Source organism: Camellia sinensis, chromosome 7 (genome assembly GCF_055761805.1).
Source record: "Camellia sinensis isolate YWXY chromosome 7, ASM5576180v1, whole genome shotgun sequence".
Lineage (NCBI taxonomy): Eukaryota > Viridiplantae > Streptophyta > Magnoliopsida > Ericales > Theaceae > Camellia > Camellia sinensis.
The window spans coordinates 144,060,887-144,071,081 of record NC_138967.1 but is presented as its reverse complement, the minus strand read 5'-3'; the positions used below and the strand labels follow the sequence as shown (position 1 = coordinate 144,071,081).

General features: G+C 33.9%; 1 protein-coding gene across 1 annotated transcript; it reads left to right on the top strand.

Moving 5' to 3' along the window:
• Positions 1 to 4,366: 4,366 nt before the first annotated feature.
• Positions 4,367 to 8,145, top strand: LOC114301649 (cytochrome b561 and DOMON domain-containing protein At5g47530). The gene is made up of 3 exons (XM_028246611.2): positions 4,367 to 5,428; positions 6,350 to 6,604; positions 7,531 to 8,145. Exons 1-3 carry the CDS (start codon positions 4,814 to 4,816, stop codon positions 7,864 to 7,866), a joined length of 1,206 nt encoding a protein of 401 aa, XP_028102412.2. The 5' UTR covers positions 4,367 to 4,813; the 3' UTR covers positions 7,867 to 8,145.
• The last annotated feature ends 2,050 nt before the right edge of the window (positions 8,146 to 10,195 follow it).

Here is a 10,195-nt window from a genome sequence, read left to right as displayed (position 1 = left end):
AAAAAAATTTGTCCGCTTGATCTTTGTGACTTTCTACCATGTTACACAATAAGTTTTTGCCCATTATATGGTAGAACCGTCAACACCGTACTCCTGGGGGGGCCACCACCGTATGTGGAAGTGTGACTTGACCTGAGCGGAGCCGCGTCGCCGTGACAAGGTCGTGTTGAAAAACGTACGCAGCATACGGTGGCCCGCCACGCCACCAAACGCCGAAGCCAGTCAACTTTGCCACGTAGTCGTACACACAGGAGAGAGAAAGAAGAGAGAGGAGATTATTAGCTAGGGGCTAAGAAAAATTTACAAATCGAATCAGTTCATACCAATTCGGTAAATTTAGCTTTATTTTTTTAATTCGTGATTCGATCTTAATTTGAAAAATTAGAAAATTACTCTGTGAATTAGTTTCGGATTTAGGTTTATGATTCTTAATTTAAACTGTATTGGACCGTATAAATTAAATCATATATGTTTAGATATTATGTTTGTTTAAGTTGATGGTAGAAAAATGTGAATGTTTATGTTTTGAAAAATTATGACAGATAAATGTTGAACAATATTTACTATTTTTGTTTAACTGGTGAATATAATAAAAGTACTTTATTTGATGAACATATTATTACTATTTTTAAAATTTATGATAAATTTTTTTTTTTAAAATGTTATATGATTTTTTTTTATAGGCCGATTATATGATCTATGATTCCAAATCAAATCAAACAATGTTTAAATAATTTAATTTAAATTGATTCTATAATTTTAATGATTTGATTTAATTCCAACTTTAATAAAACTATAGATAAAATTTCATCATAAACCATTTCAAATCAGATGATACTCACTATATTATTTGCTGAAAATAGAACACGCAACACACACGCCACCGTCTGAACTGGTAAAAAGCATTAGGTCAGGGGTGAGTGGGTCAAGGTAAGATAGGTGAAGTTTGGGCATAGGACGTAATTGAAAAGGTGAACCATGATTCAATGTGAATATGTCTCCACCCACACCCATAAACCCCAAAAACGTCCAAATACACCACTTTCCAATTTCCATAACCAGGCTCCCTACCTCCCTCTACTACAAATCCAACTTGTTTTGCCAACTAGTTATTTTAGTTATTTTTTTTATTTATATGAAGACATATAAAAAAATTGAAAAATTAATTTTTTGGATAGATATTTTTTAATTTTTTACCTATTTTAAATTATTATCAAAATAAACCTGAGTTTTGCTAGTGATATTTATTGTCTCACACTTTAGTCAACAACACGTTATTGTACTCTCCCTCCTATAATTTTTAGTAATCTCGGAACATGAACACGTGGTATTCTATAATATTATGATTAATGAAAAAAGTGGGTAAGCAAGGTATTGAGTTGGGTGATTGAAGACATGGATAGACCTATTGAATAATGATTGGTTAAGGAGTACAGACACTTGGTACTTCAAGAATATTGAATAATTTTCCCAATTTGTTACTGCAGGCTTAGATTTGAGGAGTTGGTCTTCAAGGTGGCTTCGGCTGGGGAGGTGGTTGAAGGTTTAGGATTAAGGTTAAAATTGAAAGATTAGGGATGAGATAGGAGTAGAATTGAAATTTAGTGACAAGATAAAATTTTGTGAATAAAAAATTTTATACAAAGGATAAATTACACTATTAGTCCGATATTTTAAGTCCAGTAATTTTAATTTGAACAATTTAAATCTCATATTATCAATTTTGTTACGATGTTGTTATTCTACATTCATCTTTAATATTTTGAATAGAAAAATATTATGTGTAAAATTAAAGAGCGCTGTGATGTAATTTACGTAACTAAAAATATGAGAATTCAAGAATAAAAAAAGTGACTACTATTAGCAAAGCATCTTTGAACCGAAACACCACAAAAAACGGTGATGAAAAGTCATAATCAGAAGATTTATTTTTAATTATTTATTTATTATGATTAGATGTTCCTTTTAATTTCTTAGACTTGAAACAAATAGGGAACATCATACTTTTTGTTTGATAACTGTTTTTAAATTATTTTATAACAATTTTCTTAGTAAACTTTCAAAAATGGTTTAGGCACCGTTTGGGAAGCATAATTGAGGCTATTTTAGCCACATCCGGACAAATTAGGCTTATTTAGCCACGTCCAGACAAAACAGAAATTAATGTGTTGGGTTCAATCCTTTGTGGGGGTAAATTTACCAAAATACCCTGAAAAGAGAAGAAGCTATTCTTGGCATTGTTCCCTCCGCGTGACTTTTGGGGTACTGACCCACTGTCACTATTTTTTGACATGGAAGGATTATGGGTTTTTTTTCTCCCCAAAATAATCATAAAAGAATAAAAATAAATTTTTGAATTCAATAAAATAAAATATTATATTAAGAGATTGTTTAGGGTGTCCTAAATAAGTATACTTTTTATCTTTTTTGACTATAAAATTGAAAAAAAAATATGAATATTTGGGTTAACTTTTTAATTTTTTATGAAAAAATATGTATTAACAAGTTGTATAAATTAGTGTGTAGGGAAAAATTTTAAAAAAAGAATGACAAAAATACGGCTCATCCAAAAAAAAAAAAGTTTTAAATATTTTAATTTTTTTTGTTATGTATTTGGTTATGATTTCAGTGTAGACTTCTGAAAGTAGTATGAAGTTTCAAGTTATGTGTTTGGTTATGAGTTTTAAAAATAATTTATTAATTGAGTTTTATTTTATGTGTTTGGTTACGATTTAAGTGTAGAGTTGTTTTTAAATTTAAAATATTAAACATTTTAAATTATTTAAATTTTTTGAATATTTAAATTATTTAAATTTTTTTGTTAAAATAATTTTTTGAATATTTAAATTATTTAAATTTTTATGCTTTAAATTTTTTGAATATTTATTTTAAATTTTTGCTTATTAAATTTTTTAAATTATTTACATTATTTAAATATTTAAAATAAAATTACAATTAAAATAAAAATAAAAATAAAAATAAAATTAAAATTAAAATAAAATTAAAATAAAATTAAAATTAAAATTAAATATTTAAAATTAAATTAAAATTAAATTATTTAAATTACACAGGACAATAAAATAAAACCTCACTTTTTATCATTTCACATAAAATGAAAATAAAATAAAAATAAAAAACACATGAAAAAACCATTTGCAAAACAAAAAAACTTAAAATACATAAATTATTTTAAATAAAATACGCCTCATTCAAAAATATTTAGTACGAATTAAAAAATTACAAAAACGTAAATTGAAAAAAAAAACGAACGACAAAAATACGCCTCATCCAAAAAGATTAAAAAAAAACAGAAATTACCATTTGCCATGTAATTTACAAATAAATAAAACACATGAAAACCCATTTTTGAAATATAAAAACAAATTAATGTGTACGAATTAAAAAATGACAAAAACGTAAATTAAAAAAAAATAACGAGAAAAATACGCCTCATTCAAAAATATATAAAAAAAAACATAAAAACATAAATTACCATTCGCCACGTAATTTACAAATAAATGAAACACATAAATAAAAAAATGTTATTGTATACCAATAAAAATAAATAAGACAAAACGTAAATTAAAAAACAAGAACTAATTAATGTATAAAAAAATAAAAATGACAAAAACATAAATTTAAAAAAAATAAAAAAATAAAGCAAAATACGGCAAATCTGAACTCAAAATAAAAAAAATAAAAAAAGAAATATTTTACCAAAATACGCCAAAATAAAACCCAAAATAAAAAAATAAAAAAATTTAAGCAAAATACGCCAAATCCAAACCCAAAAAAAAAAAAAGTTAGCAAAAAAAGCCAAATCCAAATCGAAAAAAAGAAAAAAAAAAAAAAAAAAAAAAACAACAACAACAACAAGGGCACTTTGGTAAATGAACAGGAAGACACCTCACCAAAAAGTCAAAAAGTCAAAAAAGCTAAAAAAATTCTTCCCAAACCAGGCTTTTTAGCCACAGGCTAAAATAGTCAAAAAAATTAAAAAATCAAAAATCCAACCTACTTCCCAAACAGAAGCTTAAATTTGAACTTTATAGATGCTTCTAAACTAAAATTTAAACAATTAAATCAAAATTTTTAAATGAAAAAAAAAAGTTCACTAACGAATTACTAGCTTTTTTTGAAATCTTTTAAAATTTGATATATATATATTTTTAATATATATGTAAGTGACAAAAATTGAAAGAATTCACTAAATAAATAAAAATCTTCTAAAAAGAAAAAACATTTGCCAAACCTAGACGGTAAGCTTTCTATCATTTCTTTTTTAAGTTGAAAATTGAGACTTTTTTTTTTGTTTTTTTAATTTTAAAATTTTGAAACTTAGGTGTGAATACACATCAAGGGTGGTTGGTGTATGAAGACCTTAAAAGAGAGGAGAGTGATTTCAAAGCTGAGAAACTTCACGTTATAATAATAATTAAATAAATAACAAAACAAAACAAAAAACCAACCACAAGACAACAACCTTCTTGGTTGCCTCCATCACATACCTATTAATTAATTTCTTTCCATTGGACTTATACCTATTTTTGTATCCATACAAATTCACTCATTCCACAAAAAGAATCAGTCAACAAAACCTCAAAAAACTGATCACCAACACAACCACTTTCCCATCTCCTTCCCACCCCACAAAAATCTATAAAACAAAACACCTTCTTACAAACCAAGCACCCAATACCCAGATTCCCAGATTCCCAAAACACCTTAGAACCCAGTTTTTTGCATCATTTGGGACATACCCAAATACCAAAAACTGGTTTTCCAAGGTTTTGAAAATCTGGGTATTGATTCAATGGACAAATCTTTGAAAATTGCTCTGTTTTCATGTCTTTTGATCTCTTTATTTGCCTCGGCCTATGCTCAAACTTGTGCAAGCTACACTTTTTCAAGCAATAGACTATACTCTAAATGCAATGATCTTCCATACCTAAATTCCTACCTTCACTGGAACTACCACCCGACAAATGGCACGGTCGACATAGCCTTCCGCCACACCAACGTCGATACATCGACATGGGTGGCTTGGGCACTCAACCTTAATGGGAACAAAATGGCAGGGTCACAAGCCCTTGTGGCCCTACACAATTCTAGTGGCCTACCACATGCCTACACATCGTCGGTCTCTGATTACAGCACCACGTTGGCCCCGAGTAACCTCAGCTTCAACGTGCCGAGCCTGTCCGTCGAGTATGTCAGCAGTGATATGCTCATATATGCTACTTTGGTGCTTCCAAGTAATGGAACCACTTTTAACCAGCTTTGGCAAGCTGGACCGGTCTCCCAAGGGAATCCAGGTGCGCATCCAACAACTGGAAATAACGTTTTATCTACTGGGACTGTGGATTTTCTTTCTGGGACTAGTAGTTCCAACAGTGGAGGTGTAGCTTCCCAGATGCGAAAGAAAAATGTAAGTCATCTTCTCTCTCTCTCTCTCTCCCCTCAATTGAGTCGTGTTCTATTTGGATTTCTCTTCTATCTTAAATTACTTCTCTATCACACGGTGAATCTGTTTAATTGACTGTGTGATGGGAAATTACTTTCCTTTTTTTTTCTTTTTCTTTTTTTTCATGATTAGTAGGAATATCCTTAATCATAAATCCCAATATATTCTTCTCTGTAAGATGAAACAATACAAGTCCTAAATGTTTTATTGTTTGGGCAAGCCCTGAATTTGTTTGCTTATTCCTTCCTTTTCATTGATGGCTTTGAAATCTCATGTCTTCTTCTAGTTGTTCAAGATTCTTACTAGAAAGTATGTACTCCCCCAAATTAGACTCCCTCGGTGAATCCTTTGTGTCACTTTGTTTCGAATCAACTCTCTATCATACAATGAAGTTCTTGACGTAATCATATATTAGTGAGGGATCTTAGGACAAGACGAGACGACGTAGCATACGATATTCTTCTCATTTTTTAAAATCCACCTTGTGATGCATCATGGACAAGGAGCAAGGATCCTCTAGAGTAATTTTTCCCTAAAGTTTCCTAGAGTGTTATATTGTGTGGTTGAGATTTACTGGCAAGTCACATCAATTTTTCTGATGTGACTTGCCAATAAATCTCAACCACACAATGTAGCACTCTAGGAAACTTTAGAAAAATTTCACTCTAGAGGATCCTTGGTGATGGACAAGGGGGCGCCTGCCCCTGGACTTTCAACAATACCCTTATGATTAAGAATATTTTCAAAAACACCCTTATGTAACTTTTAAGATTACAATTCTGCATTGGTTGCTATCAGGGGGCGTACCATAATCACATACTCAATTCAATTCATTTGATTTAAACATGGGTTCGATTTTAATTTTGATTGAATGGAAACTTGCAGACTCATGGAATACTGAATGCAATCAGTTGGGGCATCTTGTTGCCGGTGGGTGCTATAATTGCGAGATACTTGAAGACGTTCAAGTCAGCTGACCCAGCATGGTTTTACCTACATGTTACGTGCCAGTCCGCTGCCTACATCGTTGGCGTTGCCGGATGGGCGACCGGTCTTAAACTCGGCAGCGATTCAGTTGGCATTCAACATAACACCCACAGGAACATTGGCATCACTCTCTTCTGCCTTGGAACACTTCAGGTATACCCTCAATGCTCACTTTGTTTTCTCAACTTTAACATCAATTTTCACTCTCATACCGCCACCACCGGCAGGCACATAGTATGGCTAGGGGCAGAGGAAAGGGGGTCATGGCCCCTTTAAAATTTTGATAAAGCTCACTTTTATATAAATGTAATTTTTCAATTAAAAAAAAAACAAAAAAAAACAATGTAATTGCCCCTTGAAATTCAATTTGATACCTCTAAACATTTTGAACGCTCTGTATAGGAGTTGTACTTCAAAATAATGGCTCGTGTATTTGCCTCAAAAAATTTAATCCAGTCTCCTATTAAAAAGCTATTAGTAATAACATATTAAAAAAAATACTTTTGCAATAAACAAAGAATTAGTCTATTTAATTGTATAAAATCACATTAAAAAAATAAAAAATAAAAAAACACTTTCGCTAAAAGCAATTAAATTCTGCTAGAGAAAAGAGATTGGCTCCTTATGTGATGATCAATAGTTTTTAATTGAATTAACCATTTGTGAAGCTTTATGTGCCTAATATTGTCTCCTATAATTTTTGATCGAGCCAATCGACCTACAATGAGTAATATTTTAATACTTATTTAATGAAGTAACCCTAGCCCAATACACCAGTAAAGATCTTATGTTTTCAAAAATTCTTGAACCTCTGTTCCAAATCACTCACAATCATGAGAATCTCAAGATTCACATATTTCAAGACATATCCATTAATTATGAGTAATAGTTATAAGTGATTTGGGACAGATGCATAGAAACTTTTGTAAACAGACGATCCTTGGCCCCGATACACCACCCACCCACGAATAATCTACTTCAAACTTTCCTTCTGACTCCTCTAATGAACGAGTCCTAGCTCCAACCCTGCGTATATATAAGCTTTTTAAAATAAAATTGTTGTTGTTTACGAAATTTAGGTATTTGCGCTCCTTTTGAGGCCGAAGAAGGATCACAAGTACAGATTATACTGGAACATCTACCATTGGGGAGTTGGGTACGCCGTGATTATCCTAAGCATTATGAACATCTTTGAGGGCTTTGATATCTTGAACCCAGGCAAAAGCTGGAAGAGAGCATACATTGGCATCATCATAGCTTTGGGCTCCATTGCCGGTATATTGGAAGCCTTTACATGGTTTGTGGTACTGAGTAGGAAGAAGAAGAATGGGTCGGATCCAAAATACCCTCATGTTAGCAATGGAGAAAATGGAGTTAATGGGTATGGTGGTACTAGGTCACAACAGGTAGTATAGAGAGAGAGCATGGATCACATAGAGAGAGACACTATGTTTTGTGGGTTGCTATGTTTTAGATAGTTCTTTTGGAAACCCCCATGTGTTGTGGTGAGGGAGGTTTTGTATTTATTTACTAGTGATATATTGTACTTTAGAGTATAAATTCTTTTTTTCCCTGCTGATATTTGACATTTGAGCAGATTAGATGTTTCCATTTAGGACAGGGACACACCATGTATTTTTGTTGTAATATAAATAAATAAATTAATATACTTGGATTTTTCTTGTTTTGTTTCATTTTGAGAGTACCCCCATTTGTTATGTTCTTTAATCTTGGATCATCAACTTCTTGTTATTTATATTTTTTGATGGGTTGAAGTTAGGTTATGATTCAAACCGGTTTTCAAGAAGCAATGGCCGATCTTCACATGTTGTAGCGCTCTGTCTAATCGGGCCAATTTGAACCCATTCTATTCGGCATTCCAATAAAAAAAAAGGCTCCTATAGTCATGCTAAGAAAAATTTTAAAAAAAATCCACATGTTCAGCGCCTCTTTTTAACTATACTAATTTGCAATATTATTATATTTTGATAAATTTAATTATTTGAGCAATTTTACAATCAATATTCATATTTTTTTAGTTTTAAAAAATTCTAATGTAAAACAATAGGCTAGATAGGTTAAGATAGGAAGGGTTAGTGTACCTCATTTTAAATGGGTGAGAATTTGGGTTGAATGAGAGGGTAATTTATGAGTAAATTGGGCCGAGTTGGGTAATGGGCCGTTCTATGGGCCATAGTGAGAAGGGCTTAGTAAGTGGACCGTAGTCCAGGAGTTAGCTCGGTCCAGGTATGGAAGTGACCTAGCAAGGGTTAACTCGATGAAACAGAGCTCTGCCGTTAGCTCGGTCACCACACTCAGAGCAGCAGTTAGCTCGGTCATACCATATTGAGCCGAAGTATGTTGAGGTTTCTTCAAGACCTTGCTATTGGTTAGCTCGGTCCAAACTTGTTGTGGTTAGTGCGGTCTCAGACAACCCAGTCGGAATATGTCAAACCAAGGTACACGCAGTGAAAGGAAGAACCGAGCTAATGGGAACTCGGTCTAGTCTGCGGTTTTAGCATGGCCATGTTATCTCGGTCGTATCGACATCCAACCATGGTAAAACCATGTCACTTGGTTTAAGCAGTAAGGGGGTGTTGAAGGATAAACATTATCTTTCAGGAATGTGATTCCTAGGAGGACTCTACATGGAGGAGTAAGAGTTCTACTAGGATTATGCCACACGGAACCTATAAAAGCTCATAACATCACCTATGGAGAGGTAACACAACTTTGATTCCCGAATACACAGAGCTTTTTGTCTATTTGTCTATTTTGCTGACTTAGGCATCTGAGAGGTATCCGGCACACACCCGCCGGCTAGTTCACGTTTGTGTTTTCAGGGAATAAAGCGACGTCGTACGAAGGAGCGCAGACTTGATCAACAGGATTATACGAGAAGGTTTATTTCTTTCCCGTACAATTGGCGCCGTCTATGGGAACTATCAAACAAAGAACAAAACCTCTTGATCAAGCTTTCCTCGCTAAATTAGACGCAATGGCGCACAATAAAGATTTGCCGCAATCCGCCATTGACGGGGAAACTCCAGAGGGAGGTGGGAGGCGCGAAGGTTTGCCCTTTATCCCTCTCATGGCGAACTTAGAGCCCCAGCGACAGAATCCCGGAGGGATGCAAGGGAAAGGCAGAACAACAGCCCTCGCCGCTCTTGCTCATGAAGTCCTGAAAGGCAAAGGCGAAGAATCGACCCTCAAGCTCTGGAGGATCGCGTAAAAGAGCAAGATGAACTAATAAGGAAGATGGCGGTAAACATGGAGGCCATGAAACGCCAGATCAAGGGAAAAGGGGTGACGACAAGAGAGGGGCGCAAAAGCAATACGCCCCTTCGCCACTCTGAAGATTGTGGAAGGCATACCACGCCATGGCAAGCAGAGAGTAAGAGCCTCAGAACAGGCGATACTCAATTAAGGACTTCCAAAACTCGTTACTCCAGGTCTGAAAGAACGAGATCATTGAGGTCTTACACTGAGGGAAGCACTTATCGGCCCTCACATAGGCACCAGACATCATCCAGGCAAACAGAGTTGCCTAGATCGTCCGACTTACGGACTGTGCTTGAAGAGAGAGCACGATGGAAGGAGGATGATAGGGCACGCGACCCGCATAGAATTTCAGCCCTTCAGCGGTTGGTTCCTCGGACGCACAGAAGCATCGAGGTAGGAATGCCAATACCGCACCTTGCCTACGAACCAATAGATAAAGCATTGGCAAGGCTACATAGCTCG

Coding starts and splice junctions, on each gene's coding strand:
- LOC114301649 (XM_028246611.2), top strand. CDS start 4,814: ATGGACAAATCTTTGAAAATTGCTCTGTTTTCATGTCTTTTGATCTCT. Junction 5,429..6,349: donor CCCAGATGCGAAAGAAAAAT/GTAAGTCATCTT, acceptor GGAAACTTGCAG/ACTCATGGAATACTGAATGC. Junction 6,605..7,530: donor TCTGCCTTGGAACACTTCAG/GTATACCCTCAA, acceptor TACGAAATTTAG/GTATTTGCGCTCCTTTTGAG.